General features: G+C 34.8%; 1 protein-coding gene across 1 annotated transcript in view; it reads left to right on the plus strand.

The window, feature by feature from the left end:
• LOC113236930 (elongation of very long chain fatty acids protein AAEL008004-like) overlaps nt 1-11,584 on the plus strand; it is a 63,506-nt gene extending 51,922 nt beyond the window's left edge. The window contains exon 5 of the mRNA XM_026473156.1: nt 11,465-11,584. Within this exon, the coding sequence (XP_026328941.1) occupies nt 11,465-11,584 (120 nt within the window). The remainder of the gene's footprint in view (nt 1-11,464) is intronic.
• The last annotated feature ends 5,426 nt before the right edge of the window (nt 11,585-17,010 follow it).

Genomic DNA, 17,010 nt, shown 5'->3' on the forward strand with positions numbered 1-17,010 from the left:
TTCCTAAAATGTAGCAAAAGTTTTCAATTTATAAGTAAATTTTAGAACAAGTTAACAAAAATAACTAAAACATGTTTTGGTGCCATTTTTGCAAAATTATGATCATGTGGTTGACACGTTATTGCTTATCAGCATCCAACTGTGACGTTGGAAATAGAAAGCGAAACTATTTAATTCCGATCTTTTTTCTTTTTTTATAAAACTAACTGCGCATTTGACCTCCATCTCACCTGGTGGAAAGTGACGATGAGGTCGACACACACACGCACACCTAAATAATGTCTATTCACTCTCGCCAAAAAGGGTCCAAGTTATAATGTTCAGGGAACAAGTCTGCAGGCAGGGAATTCCACTCCATAGCCGTTCGCGATATAAATGTGTAAGCGAAAGGTTTCGAGTGAATCCTTGAAATATCCACAACATAGGGGTTGATCCCCAGCATACACCTAGTCCCCCTATGATGGGAAGGGGAAGGCGGAATCAAATTATGCAATTCCATCGCACACTCTCCGTGATATTATACACATATACTTCAAATGACCTAAAGTTTCGGGCCCTTTTAGTACTCACTGCTGACGTTGGTGTGTTTGAAAAAACATATGTACGCGATTTGAATCCGGAAAAATAGTTTAATTTCCTACATGAAAAATATTGTTTGTTTGAACGATGGGTGTGTCCAAATTACTCAATTTCTGAAGTACATCGTTTGCCTTTTTAGAATTTATCTCTATGAGAGCTAAACATTAAATTTTAAATATACTACTACACTACAAATGGAGTGTGCTGCATATCCAACAAATAACAATTGTCTGCCATACAAAAATAAAAAACCGGGTCAACAATATTTTTTTTAAATAATTTTCGACAATAGTGCCGTTTTGTTTTGTTGATGAGGGTATATTTAAATGACCATATCAGCGCGCCGTTAGACTAAAAAGGCAGTGAAATGGATTACATAGATCGTCAATAACTAGGCAACATCCACTTATAGGTTACTACATACACACTAGGTTTCGAGTAACAATTTGGAGTACATAAAAAACCGACCTCAAAAACGACCAATACTGCGGTACACTCTTTCCAACAAAAAAAGAATCGTCAAAACCGGAGTTATCGCGTAACATACATACAAAAAAAATATTACAGATTTGATTTTTCATTATCAATCAAATGGATTTTAAGCAACTTTGAATTTTGCGTCTTTTTAGATTATTTTGTAACATTAGGTAGTTGGTAGTTTTGTTTTTCGCACTATTATGTACCTTTCGATTTTTTGGCCAAGTGCTAATATTATTTGCATTTGTTATTCGTTTTAACAATTCAAATTGCCGCGGAACAGATTTGAGGCGAATTTTAGTAACGAAATTGTACAAAGCATTATGAACTTTGTATCAATGGTGTATTGTACAAACTAGATACAATACGGTAGCTTCTGAAATTTCCGAAACTGCATGGGTATTCTCCGGAAAACGCAGGACATGATATTTGGACTCGAGTCTAGTTTGTACGTTACAAAATCAACATATAGTCCATAAAAATTCGCTTCTTCGGGTATCTTCGTGTTGATATTTTTAATTACTAATTGTATATAGGTTTTTCACCGACTTCAAAAAAAAATTGAGGTTCTCATTTCGTCGGTATTTCTTGTATGTATGTTAAGCCATAACTCCGGCATTTGTGAACCGATTTTGATGATTCTCTTTTTGTTGGGAAGACAGTGCCTCAGTAGTGGTCTCCTTTAAATTTGAAGAAAATATTCCACCTCTAAGAGTGGCAAACTAGGGGATAAATCAGATTTAGCGCACTTTTTGGCAACCGTTTTCAATAAAACTTGACAAATAGATGTAATTCCACGACCTTTTGAGGTCGGTTTTTTAATACTCCGTACTGAAATTAATCCGTAATTCAATCGTCAAATCTTAACTATTACTTAATAACCAGAGATTATAAAAACTAAAGTTAATTGTAGTAAAATCTGACCGGACGAGATCCAAGTGGTCAATAGGGTCTACATGAATGCAAATAAAGTAGATTCGTTGAGTAACAAGTTATTAATGAAAATGAGCCACATCAAATACGAATCAAACATAAATAAGAACAAGAGGAAAGGAAAGGAAAAGAAATCTTGACGTATCTCGAACTTGTAAAGTTCTATTCAAATTTTTGTGTGTTTCGTCAAATTTTAATATCGACGTCGTATAATAAAATCGTCGTAGCATCACGACACCTGGACCAGCCAATGCGGATTGTTTTTCTGATTCCAAATATTGTAAAAAGTAGTTTTCTCAATTTTTCGAGATACGACAAAATTCCTTTCTAGCGTCGATATACTTATTTTTTTATAAAACTAAGCCAATGATGAAAAAGTAACAACATACTGTTTAAAACATCAGCGAAGGCAGTAATTATAACATACAGCCTGAATGATAAGTTATTAGTTTGTTACAAGGTTGCCAAATGAATGTGAAAGTAGGTTGATGTGATCTTCAAACAATTCATGTAACTGTGGTTTTTGAGGTTACTCGCATTTTGTAAATCGTAAAGTGCAGCAAGCAACATGTAACACGTAACAATAGTTGCATAATATTATAAATAGATTATTCTGACAGCAATTCCCATTAGATTTTTTTACTCGATTTTACTGTTGTAACATATGCGACGATATGTATAATTGTTACCCGGTATCATGCTTCAATAGAATGAGATTGCACAATACATAAATGTTTGTATTTCTCGTGAAATCTACAGCAAACAAGTAAGTAATAAACAAAGTAATATTGGACACGTACGTTGTTCTGATCCCAAAGTAACTAGCTAAAGCACTTGTGTTATGGAAATCGGAAACAACAACGGTACCACAAACACCTAGACCAGAGACAACATAGAAAAGTTTTGTACATTAACCCGGCTGGGGATCGAACCCGGGATATCAGAGATGGCGATACCGTGAAAACCGGTATGCAAGTCACTCGACCAAGGAGGCCATCAAAACAAACAAACAAAACAAACATTGATATTAAGTTTGTTAATTTTTCTTTTCTTTCAGTTTCAATTCGTATTGATGTTATTATACTGTGCATGGACATACTTCTCTCCCCGCTGTCAATACGCAACTGGATTTACATATTTCATATCAGCAAATGTTACCATCTTTCTGTTATTATTCCTTAATTTCTATACTAAAAGCTACAAGAAAGGAAAAGATCCGGAAGGAGAAATTAAAGAGGAATACCAAAAGTCTCGAAATGGTGTTAAAAATAATGTTTTTACAACAAATGGCATACCAGAATGTGAAAAGAAAGAGAACGGAAAGTGTAAAGGTGATTGCAAAGGCATAGAGGAAGTTCCTTACGAAGTCAATCATGCATGTGGAGACTATATCAAAAATGGAAAAGTATTTCTCTCAAGACGTACTGCTAATGCGGCTTTTGGTGCCAAGGTTGACTTCGATAGTATAATAAAGAAATGATTGAACGTTAAAGACAACGGCTAGGCGGTGGTTTCATTGAGACTGATGATTGTGATGAAGAGGGAAATTTGAGTTATAATGCCTTAAGGTATAAAGGGGAGGTATAGATGTAAGTTTAGGTTAGTGCTAGTTAAATTGATATTTTTAGTTGCAAGTTGAGCGATTTATTGGAGTTTTTATTTCTCTAACGAATCGTATCCGCTTGACTCTTCTATAGTTAGATAAACCATTTGCACTGTAAAATATGTATGTTTGTATAATTGACATCAACTTAGATGATTTTATCAAGAACATCTTGGTTCACAAATATGTAAAATACCAAATTTTAAGTATTGGCATATCGTAGATAGTAGCGTTTGAATTTATAAATCTGTGAGAAAATGCGCTTTAAAAATATTTACAGCAATAATTATTGCCAATCGCACAATTTAAAACGTAGTTGAGGAGCCATCGCTGTATTATAAGATTTGAAAAATGTTTTGAATTTAATTATGCGTTTCTTGTAATGTTTAAAGAAACTAAAGCTTTGGGGACCATATTTTAACGCAAGTATGTATTATGGAAAGGCATCCAATACCAAGTAAATGTTAATATAATTGACAGAGATGTGAAACATGACAATCTAACTATGTACTTAACCACCCTCCATCACTTATAATGTTCTTTTCTTTGTTTGAATCTTTAATGGTAATTTAACCAGCCAGTTGTGGATGTAACCGTTTGTTCTCACGGCTACTGTCTGTTTAAATTGCACCGTGATCGAAATTTGAGAATTTCCCTTTTCAACAGCGCTTGTCTTCTATATAAGAACTGGGATCTGGGCGAGTTCTTAACACACGTCAACATAATTTATAACTTGAATGCCAGTCTGAAGTTTAGAGTATAATATATATTTTCCATCTTCCGAAAAATTTCAAGACTTCAGCATTATATATGTAAACGAAGTGTGCAACCTCCGATCGGCTGTTAATAATATACCTGAACTCCATTTAGACTAAAATTTCAATATTATATATTCCCAAAATACATTTTGAACTTTGGTTTCGGTAATATTGAATGAAATTCGTCATTTCACAATGAAGTTTTGTCATTTCACTCTGAACTTCAGACAGAGCTGTTAACACGGCTGACAAATTCCAGTCTTGACTTCCTACGCAAAACAACGGGATTTGTTATACATGGGAAATACGGCTAACCCTTTTTTTCACACTAAGCGTAATTAACAATTAATTAATATTTTTTTTAAGATGACAATTATTTATTGAGTATTGACTGATCACAGTTTTTTTATCAATACACAAATTTGTTTTATTTTGTAATTTGATTAATAATGGTACAAAATAATAATGTTATTTTTAAGATGAAACGAATAAAGTGATTAAAGTTACTGTTGTATCTTTTTAATAAATTTATCCTATCGAGACTGTCGTAAAGGTTAATGACAGAAAAATATAGTGACTTAACACTGGCACATAGACATTGTGCCAGTGTTTATTATGTATTAGAAAAACATACTGATAGCTGGTCATATTTTCAACAAGTTTCCGGAACTGGCCACTACATATATAATATTTAAAAAGTAATTACAACATTTGAACATGGAGCTATTTGGCGGTAGAATAGTTTATTTCATCTAACTGTCACTTGTCACACAATGGCGTCATTCTAGAAATTGGTTGTCTACATCACAAACATCACCATGGATTTAACTCGTCAAAATTTTCGTAGTATGATTTTCTACTTGTAAGTGTAATTTAACAGCTCAGCTGAGCTTCGTTCGGCTTCAAACTGTTTTTGGCGATGAAGCACCATGCAAGACGACTATTTATAGCTGGTTTGCAGAATTCAAACGCGGTCGTGTGAATCTCAGTGACGAATTCCGTGATGGCCACCCGTCCATTGCTGTGAACAACAAAAACATCGATGCTGTGCACCGTATGATCAAAACAGACAGGCATGCGACATACCATGTGATTCGGGCAACTTTAGGCATAGGCATGAGTCAAATACAATCAATACTACACAAACATTTGGGTGTGAAAAAGCTGTGCTCTCGGTGGATCCCACACAATTTGACTGAGACTCAAAACAAGGATCGCGTCACTTGGTGCAATGCCATGCTTACCAGATTCAACGAAGGGGCATCAAATTTGGTATGGGACATAGTAATAGGTGACGAAACATGGATTTATAGTTACGATCCCAAAACAAAGCAGCAATCGAGCGTATGGGTCTTTCGAAATGAGCCGAAACCAATCAAAGTGGAGCGCGTACGAAGCCTGTCTCTAAGCGGATAATAGCTTATTTCTTTTAATAAAACTGGACATGTGGCTACTGTTGCTTTGGAGAATCGTTGTTCCGTGAATAGTGATTGGTACACGACCATTTGTTTGCCGGAAGTTATTGACAAACTCCGTAAAAATAACCGTACACGCCGTATTATCTTGCACCACGATAATGCCAGTTCTCACACGGCCAGGACAAACAAATTAATTTTTGAAGGTGAACAACGTTGAGCTTATGAGCCATCCCGAGTACTATGCCGACCTGGCACCTAGTGACTTTTATTTATTTCCAAAAATTAAGAACCAGTTACGCGATCAACGATTTTCATCACCTGAAGAGGATGTTGATGAGTATGAAAAATATGTTTCAGAGATTGTCACCGAGGATTACATAAATGTTTTAGAAATTGGTTCATTCATAAGAAAAAGTGCATTAACGCTAACGGAGAATATTTTGAGAAACAATAAATTCAATTCTGACCATTTATAGTATTTTTTTCTTATTCATTCCCGAAACTTATGGTGCGCCCCACGTAGATGAAAATTAATGTAAATTTTATTTTAATATTATATAAAGATCTATCACTCGTTAACTCGCATGAGTTAACACACTTCAAATACATGGTAGGTTTTGATGTTAATAATCTATTAAGTACGTAATTGAGTGAAAAAATGAACTTAATTATTAATACAAAGATCGAATACGTAGAACAATAAATAGTTTATACATTTGTCTTTCTTACACTCACGCCTATGTATTCTTAATAAATGCGTTGCTCTGTCTGTAAATCTAAAGACGATGGTATATATGTTTTAATGGGTAATTTTAAGGTTAATTTTCTCTATCTTATTTCGGTGTCAATATTTATTATTTAAGTATTCGAGTATATTGTCGGGAAATATTAAATAATATTGCAGGATACTACATTAGAAATATTAAATAATATTCATGATAATGTTCTAGAACATTTAAAAAATAAAAAGCCACCGAAATTAGATAGAGGAAACTAACCTAAAAAAATACGCTATTGCCCATGCTAGGAATAAAGGTGCATTTTTTAAATAGCCTTGTGGCCTACATTTAGCGAAAGAAAGGAGAGGTCCACATAATCTATTTACAAGTTGAAAAGAAACAGCTGTAACAATAAAATAATCAAATTATATAAAAAGAACAATTGGTATAAAACACCCCAGACCATACATACCTCAAAAGGGATTATATATACTTATATCTATATGATTTAAAAACAGTAAATCACGTGAAGTTTGAGTTTTACACGATGGTGATTTATGAGCATTTTGAGAAATTTGATGGGATTGGTGAATCAACGTAAGAATAGTGGAATGGAAGAGTCGAAGGAATTCGAGAACGATTCAAAAGTAAGTGGCCAGGAACCAGTAAAGGACCCTCGTAAACCCGATAAAAAGGTGGGATGACGGTAAAGGAGGTCAGCATCGTCAAAGCATATTGTGACCCCCCTGCTGATCCTTCCTCTCGACTTGCACTTTTCACGGTTACTTTTAGGACGTGTCCAAGTTATCCCGCCATCTTCTTGATCTGCTTTGCATCGCGAGCGTTCTCGGACTGTGTGAGCCCAACACTATAGGTGAATACGACAGGCGTGTCCAGCCCACATCGACTACGCGTGTCATTGAGCGCAGAGTAGTGTTCCGCATTCTATCCACCCTCTTTACACCTAATTTGCAGCATGCGTTCAATTGCTCTTTGGCAAACCTTGATCTTCTACTTTTGATTGTCGGTCAATGAGCATATTTGCGTACTTGTAGGTAACGATGCGCAGAATAATCACGTCGACGAATGCTCGCTTGAGTGTGATTGGAAGGTTTCTCTTCATAAGCTCTTTCATAACCAGGAATAGCTCTTTCAGGCGTTTTCGAGGTGTAAAATTTATTCAACAAATATGATCGTACATTGAATAAAACTAAATATGTTCCACTTTTGTGTGTTATATATCTGACTAAACACTATGTTTATATAGAATATTTGTCAATGACATAAAAGTTGTTTGTTATGCTAATACGTATTGGCCTATGAACTACGTTTGCACGAATTGATATGCACTAGAATGTCGTCAATCTATTCATCAAAATCGAATTGAGTGACTTTTTAGCTGGTCCCCGCGACTTTGTCTGCTTAGAATAACTACTTCATGTCTAGGTACTGCACAACTTACTTGAGAAATGATTGGTTCTCCTTACAAATTTCCATTCCTAAACGGTAGCCTGTGTCCTTCTCCTAGGTCCTATCTATCTCTTCTGAAAATTGATTCAGCGGTTTAGGCGTAAAATCGTAACAGACAAAGCAACTTTCGTATTTATAATATTAGTTTGACCATTCGTTTACACGAGGTCTGCTACAAAATACGATAATTTGTCGACAATAAAAATAAGTCGATTTTCGGCCGAAATCGGGTCCGGTATCGAAACGACTATCGTTGGTATTTCGAATGTTGTAATAGGCCCCTAGTCTTCTTCTTGTTATCGTAACAATGGCATACTCTCATCTTGCCATCGCGTTGTAGCGTAAGGTACTCACCGATCGTCGCTCAGAGTGCGCCAGACTTGCAGGAGAAGAATGGTATGTCCTGCGGGCTGTTGTTTTCGTGCACCAGACCCCTAATATTCCAAAGTTTATTACATCGCAGCGCATACGTGTAAATAAATAGTGTTTATTACATTTCTTAGTCTTTTTTACGATATCTAATGACGAGGCGAACAGGTCGTACCCCTGGTGGTAAACGTCGCGCCTGTCCATAGCAGTTGCAGTGCCAACTGATGGGCGCTGCCACTAGAATACCACTAGAATATCAAAATATATAATGCATGTAAAAATTTTAGTGGACTGCTAGTCAATCAATCAATCAGCCTATTGCAGTCCACTGCTGGACATAAGCCTCCCCAAGTGTACGCCATAGTGTCCGATCACCCGTTTTCCGCATCCAACCACTACACACAACCTTCTTCAGATCGTCGGTCCATCTTGCAGGGTGACGTCCTACATTACGTTTGCCGAGACGTGGTCTCCACTCGAGAACCCGTCTACTCCATCGCTCATCGGTTCTGCGACAGATGTTATCCACAACTTCAGTGTTATGCTATAGAGCTATGGAAAGGTCTATGCTGCAGAGCATAGACCTTTCCGTAGCTCGCTGAGCGACGTGTAGTCTGTGAGCCAGAACTGCTAGAACTGCTAGTCTGTTAGATGCCGCCGTGCCATCCAATCCGCCATGCTGATCCAATGCTGGTTGGGGACTTCCCACGTTTATAGTGAACCTTTTTCAACGTGCAAGTTTCATCACAATGTTTTCCTTCACCGAAGAGCTCATGATGAATTTCAAACTAAATTCACACATAAATTCCAAGAAACTCAGACGTCGTACGACCTCTGCTTGGGAAGCGATATGTCAAACCGTTAGACTGCCACGGCTTGTATTTTGCTATCCGCTAAGTAATAATAATTACGTACACACTCAACATAGCCCCGCACTAGGGAAACCCTATATCGCGGGTGCCATGGTCACACACATTGACAACCACATATTACACCCAAACTCACGAGTGAAATAAATGTAGGCCAAACAAATATTTCTCCCGGCCCGGGAATTGAACCTGGGACCTTTGCGTGGCAGTCCGTCAAGGTAACCGTTCGGCCACGGAGGCAGTTACAAAATATTTTTTGAGATATCATTAAAAACCATAACCCAGTTTTCGAATACTGAAATTGTTCTAAAGATATTTCAGCTTTGCATCGTCAGGGCAAGTTCCGAAAGTCGAACACGTTTAATTAGTTTTAATTGTTTTTAAAAGATAATTTTGGACTCTATCTTTCGCTATTTAAAACGGATATTGGCCCATTTCGTCGCCTTACTTTCTCAAACTCGTATCGTAAAGCACAAAGTTACTGAAATGCAAAAAAAATGGACTATATGTACAAAATTTTGCAGGTTGATTTCATATCACATTTCCTTCATATTCACATATTGACTTTTACCTATTCTTAAAGTAATCCATCCAAATCAACACCCTTGATAAGAAATTTAAAATAAATGGAAAGTTTTGCCATATCCTAAATAATCGCTGTTTATAAGATACGAGTTTGAGAAAGTAAGGCGTCGCTTTATCACAGCCGCGTTTTAGTACTGACAGTCAACATTTTTAGTTCTGTATCACACTTTGCCTTCGACAATTTGAAGTATACGCCATAGGAACAAATATTTTTCGAAACGTAAGGTAATTATTCCGTATTTACACTAAAATACTCGTGTTAAAGCAAAGTTGTCTTTCCATCTTACTGTAAATCTTATAACGAAGAAGTTAGTGATCATATTTGCAGAGCAACTAGAATGTCGATTCAAACGGTGGGAGGCATAGGTGGATCAATGCCAAAATGTTGTTTGTTAAAAGTCAATATTTGGGTTATGATGTGAACAATAAGTACTTAATAAGTTCAAAGTACAACGAATTACATTATTTGTTTTTATTCGCATTCTATACAATACCGCGAAATTTTGAATATTTTCAACGACTTACCAGTTTCTACAGTGTGAGTACGTCACACAGACCAAGTACGTCCACATTACAGAACTATTAAATTGTTATATTATATTTTTGGTTTCATAAAGTTGTTTTCATGGCCCTTTTGAACAGTCACATCCTTGTAATATCGATATGCGGCACGTTAAATACAAGTCGTTATAAAAAGGTGCGATCATGTTAAGTTTATGAATCAGGTAATTATACTTTTTTATTTAAAAAAACCCGACCTCAAAAATATGTGGAATTGCTCTACTTATTTGCAAAGTTTTACTCGAATCTCTTAACGGAAGGTGTGTGAAATTCAATAAACTGGTTTTGTCCCCACATTTGCCACGCTCAGAGGAAAAATATTTTGCTACTGAGGTACCCTCTTTTTAACAAAAAAATCATCAAAATTGATTCACTAACATCGGAGTAATCGTGTATTAAGAACCTCCTTCTGTTTTTAAAGTCGGTTATAAATCAAATTTTTAACACAATATTTTTAATAAGTTTTTATTTTAGAACACTTCGTAATATTGCATAGTACACAGTAAATACGTAAAGCATAGCAATGACGTCAATGTTCGTTGTTTTTTTTGCCTCGAAATTGGTCACTGAGTAGCTTTTGATGTTTTGTTTTCTTCAGCTTATAACAGATACGGTTCGAAATCCCATTAAAGTTTGTTGTTGTGAACGTAGTTGTTTTTATTGTTTTAATAAATTAATTCGGATTTGAAACAATGGCTCAGATTATGGTTGATGGTTGATAATTGTCTTTGCCTTAATAGTGTACATACGTCAATTACGGGAAAGACATCTGAATAACCAGTTACCGTGTACAGATTATCTACACATTGAAAATTAGACTACTTGTCGGACTTAAAATCGCTATGTTTTTGATTTTACAAAGAGATCAATAGCATGTATTATAAATTCGTAAATTTATAAATAGAAAAAGTTTTTTCTTTAAAGATACCAAGTATGATGGATGAACAAGTCGTGCGCTTGGTAAGGGATACTCCTGTCTATAGCAATTCCAGTGGCACTCAGAGCTTTAAATCGCAAAGATCTGAGTCGCCATAAGGTATAAGTTGACAAGTCCCATGTACCTGTAATTTCACCAACCACTCTTATCATTCAAAATCGAAACGAAATAAGGCTTAATTTACAGAAGGCGCGCTATTGCTGCAGTATTTCGTCGACGCCTTCGCGCCACTTCCAGCGGATCCGCCAGGCGTCACCGAAGGCAGCTGCGGTATCCTCGCAATTGCGCGAGCAATTCTCCCGCTGAAGACTGCACAATCTAGTTTGCACGTTACACGATTGACCATAACGTTCACACTATGTACAACATCGTTACAAAAAGTCGCTTCCATTCCGTTCCTCCGCAATATAAATTGAGCCTAATGCTTACATTACTGCTAGGCGGCAGAAATAGGTAAGGTACTACTGGAGAAGTACTGCCTCTCTAGACGAACTCTTTTATAAGGAACGCTACTGCTACTAAAATAAAACTGAACCAAAAGTTGCTATGAAATGTTTTACGAGAAAGATTATGTAGAGGCCATTTTATTTGTATTAACATGTGCTCGGACTACACTTAAATCAAGTACTTAGTTAAAGGCACGAAGTCAACTTGAACAAACGAAAGCTTCGCACACAACTCAAAACCCGGCATCAAATTGAAATAAAAAGACATAAAACATAAATTGAGAGTTCCCTGACCTTTGTTCTGTTTTTATTATCGATAAGTTTAGTAACGGTTACTAAAAATATCCCATCAAAGACAAAAATACACTGTAGATTGTTATGTCGTTAAAATGGCAAAATTATATAATTGTTTACCTTTAATATTAGTTTGCAAATGGGTGATATTTTTGTTCAAATACTATTTAAATGTACCTGGGTACCAATAGGGATGCTATATAAATGTAGTAGCTGGGAAGTATCTTACCAATATATAATACCTATTTGTGCCGCCAGCGGTAATGTGAGCATTATTGTGTTCCGGTTTTAAAGGGTGTTGGTGAAATTACAGGCAAATAACACTTATCAACTTATGTCTTTGAGTGACGGGCGCAGTGGCAGTACCACTGAACTATTTGCGGTTTAAAGTGGTATAGCAACTGTCGTGGACAGGCGTGTCGCTTACAACCAGATGCACGAGATGCACTAGTTCGTCACTTGGTATTATAAAAAACGATAAATTTTAAAATCTCTACTCTATTAATGTAGACGTTGGGTTTTTGTCAATTGTATTCAAAACATCAGAAGTGTCTAGGGATCACACGTTTTTGCCAATTACAATAAACTGTAAATCCGGTTTTTAATTTTTTTTTAACACCAATGGATTTTTTCTGGTCAATTTTATAACTTCAATTTGAAAATGAAGCTGAACGCAAAAAATCCATTGGAAATAAAAAAAAACCTGTTTTCGGTAATTAGTAAAAACATGCTTGATCTCTAAACACTTTTAATGAGAATGAATTAAGACCTCTATCTAGTCTTTTTTTTTTTAAGTTTAAGTCAATGTTTTGCCGCATTCAAAGAGAATGTAACCACTCCATTGCTATATATGTGTTGTTTTCGTAAAACTTCGTCTGCGACATTCCGCTCTCTATAATGCAGCCACTCATTTCATGTTGAACGTTGAGGGTCAAATTATGCGTATCGTTTAGGAAATACCAAAATCTATTTTCGATCGAGTTCCGCCATGTTTTTCGAAATTTTTGTGTCATTTTTATGAGAAAATTGGATTCCAATTTCGAGGGCGTAAAAGCTAGTTCTAACAAAAGTCAGTTATTGAAACCCCTTCAATCTGTGTCAGCAGACTTTACGAATATTTCTGCGCTTTTGTTATAGGTATCTGTTTATAGTTTTAACTGCTGTAGCGCCACCTATGACAAATCTATGAAACTTCACTTAACCAATGGAGTCACCATTGTAAATATTAAGAGTAAAAAATAATCAATTAAAAAGTTTTGTTTTTCACTCAACCTGGAAATTCAATTAGTTGACTTTTATACCTTTCTAGTCTGCAATACAATATGAATGTAGTGGTTAGTTCCAGGTCGTTACTTTGGTACATAAGTATGGAATCTATATTTGACATTAACTGGTATATTCAATTACACAAATTAAACAATGGAGACACATATTTTTTTAGTACCTTAATCCATAAGCGACAAGATATTTTACTTTGTTTACACTTTACAGATATATTGAGGACACTAATGGCACACGACAAAGTGGTAAATATTTATGGTAGCACCCTGGTGTTATCTCACTGCCTGATAATTCATTCATTCGTTTATTTTTTCTTTATAGAGAAACATGCAATCGTAAATTAAAGATGTGACACATAAAAACACTACATTATTTTCAAAACAAATTATTTCATATAACCTTAAAACTTAATATTCTCTGGATTAATTACTAACCACAAACAATAAAGGTTACATACGTTGTATTTAACGATTAACAAACAGAAGATCCGGTTCCTTGTATATATTTATGACGTTATTAAATTAATGCCTATAGATCAATAAACGATTAAATTGTTAAATTTCTTACAAAGTAATTCATACAACAATTTGCAACAACTGTTATTAAAATGCATTAATGTAAAACCTGTGACGCCAATGTCAAGAGCATTGATTTATAAAGAATCTGCCGGTCATCGCGGCTAACTTACAATTCTTTCTTACGCCCAATCACATACTAAACCATTCGGACAAAAGACTTCGCCACGAACGGTCATAAAGTTTAAATAAAATTTTTAAATTTGGAATCCAGTTTAACGAAAACAGTGACGCAAATAGATTGAGTGATTTTATTTTTTAATTTTGAAAATGGAGTTCCAAAAAGTACCTACTGCGGATATTTTAAATAAAACTGTGCAAAAATATAGTTTTTGGAATTTTAAAGGACAAGGTAAGTTCCGTTTTTTTTTAAATTTACAAAAAAATTTATATTTATATGAAATGTTTAAAAAATATTACAAATAAAACCATATGTATAAATAAATAAATATAATGTTAACGAAAAATATTGATGCATATTCCAAATAAAAATTTTAGTTTAACTTTGTTTTACATACCCTCATGAATTTTTTTTTTAGTATCGTTTTGTACATTCGTATACCTATTGTAAATTATTAATTTTATTTTCATATCTAAAGTACAAAAGTACACGGTATAATAGCAAAGAAAAAGAAAAACAAATGATAATTATAATTAAAGTATTTTTTTATTTTATATACTATGTCATAATTTACTTTCTCTATTTTTAGAGGATTTCGTAGATGAGTGGTTCCTGATGTCCAGCCCAGTTCCCATCCTAATGCTGACTGTGACGTATTTGGTGTTCGTTCTGAAACTTGGTCCAGATTATATGAAAAAGCGACAGCCCTACAACTTGAACTTCTTACTGCTGGTTTATAACTTCGCTCAAGTTGCATTTTCTGTGTACTTAATGAATTTTGTAAGTATTTTTATTATGTTAAGTTCTGATTTTCGCGGTTGCTACACATTGAAAATGAATATATTTTCCGGATCTAAATAATTTATTTTGTAGATACGATATTAGACGTAACTGGTTGATAGTTTTACAATCTCTGTTAGCCATGACCATGGGACCTGTAAAGAGCCCGAAACGTTGGTTTCTTTGAAAAAAAAAAACATACAAATACACGATTTAGATCCAGAATAAACAAATTCATTTCCAAAAATTTTTTTTTTTTTTATCATTGAATCAACAAAGTTTCAACAGCATTTTATACATCTTTTACAAATGTGATAAAGGCAGTACAAAAGCCAATAAAAACTCACTACGCATGAAAAAATTATACGTTTACAATACTGGGTAGAAAAATAAATTAGTATACTACAAACAGAACACAGAATTCAAACTGTTACTGTAAATTACCAACACAAATTGTCGGGTATTTGTGCGTGTGTGTATGTGGTCGAGTACACTTTAAATTATTTTATTACAACATTTAGGATGTCTGTCATTTTTATTATCTGAGTTAGTTAGCTTAGTTGCGCGGCCAACGTTAGCCGCAGTAAGTAATCGCGGTTACTCTTTACGATCACTTTTTTATTTGTTAGAACAACACATTGTTTGTAAAATCAACAAGTACTTGTGAATAATCATAGGTACATATTTGTTGTGCAACTTATACACACTATTGCTTATATTTTCTTCACTATTTGTAATTAACAGCTATGTTCGTCCCGTCACTTAGTATTATAAAAAAAAGTAAGAAACCAATTATTTAAATAACTTACTTATGGACTACAAAATAGGTACGACATTAAAGTGCGTAGGGTAAGAGTGTATTTTCCCTTGGCCTTCTTTATAAACCGACATGGAGAATACGATCTCTTTTCGAGGCAAATTAAAAAAAAATACTTAAGATTACGAAATTCTGGACAACGTATAAGGATTTTGGTACTCTATAAAATATACTTGTAGTAGGTATAAATTCTATTATAATAAATGTAGGTCCATTGATACATTAAAGCACTTAGTAAACATTTCCACGATTAAACTTATGCTATTTGAAATGGTTGACATTGAAAACTCGCTTGTTACTGTATCTTTCAATTGTTTTTCGTGCATGACCCATTAACTTTATTGGGCTAAGGTCCTTTATTATGAAACCTACTCTATTTGCACCTTGAAATATTTACTTGGCTGTTCCAATGGCAGGTATTTTTATCTTCTGCGTTTTGTGTAGCTCAATAGATTTTTTATGATACTAAGTAATGGTACGAACAAGTCGTGGGCCTGGTAGTAAGTGATATAACTCAAACACTCACAGCTTTAAATCGCAAAGATCTAAGGGGCACAGCCACTGCGCTAGTCACCCTGAGACGTAAGTTGACAAGTCCCATGTGCCTGTGATTTCACCAACACCCTTACCCTTAAAAACCGGAACTCTTTCACAAGGAACTCTACTGCTACCAAATTTCTTATTATCACACGGGGTCACCAAGGAGCCCATGGTTTTTGGATTTATAAAGCTTTTATGCCTAAATCAATTTAATTACATAATAATAAAATTTATATTTGGTAGTCGAATGTGAGCACTTCTTTGGGTGTAGGCAATAAATAGTTCATCAGTTTGGTCTACTATCTGTTGGAATTCACACTTTGTCCAGAGATATGAATCTTTTTCACCACCACTATCAGTATCCACAACAATGCAACATCAATTCCTTATAAAAGAGTTCGTTCAGGAAACTAAACCACTGCGTTCTCGTTCCGGTTTTGAATATGGGACTTGTCACCTTGTCTCAGTTTGACAGGCGCAGTGGCAGTGCCCCTCAGATGTTTGCGATTTAAACCCCTGAGTGGCACTGCAACTGCTATGGTCAGGCGTGTCGCTTACCATCAGGCGCATAACTTATTCTTTCCGTCACTTGGTATAATAATAAAAAAAAGATTATCAGGTTTTTAACTTGTAACTTGTAAAAAAAAGTAACTTGCATTCTGTTAATACGAGAAATTCTAAACTCAGGGTGAATGTGCCAATGGTAAAAGTTTAATTAAATAAATAAAATCCTACATTCTATTATTATTTAATAATAGGTAACTGTAGTGAATAACGAAATACTATATTTATATTGGATAGACCAAAACATAAAAACTTAAGAAAAATGTACCACATTCTAAATCTCTTACTAGAGTTCACTAAATAGCTTAGTAGCA

This window comes from Hyposmocoma kahamanoa, unplaced genomic scaffold (genome assembly GCF_003589595.1).
Source record: "Hyposmocoma kahamanoa isolate Upper Pololo Valley unplaced genomic scaffold, ASM358959v1 92, whole genome shotgun sequence".
Classification (NCBI taxonomy): Eukaryota; Metazoa; Arthropoda; class Insecta; order Lepidoptera; family Cosmopterigidae; genus Hyposmocoma; species Hyposmocoma kahamanoa.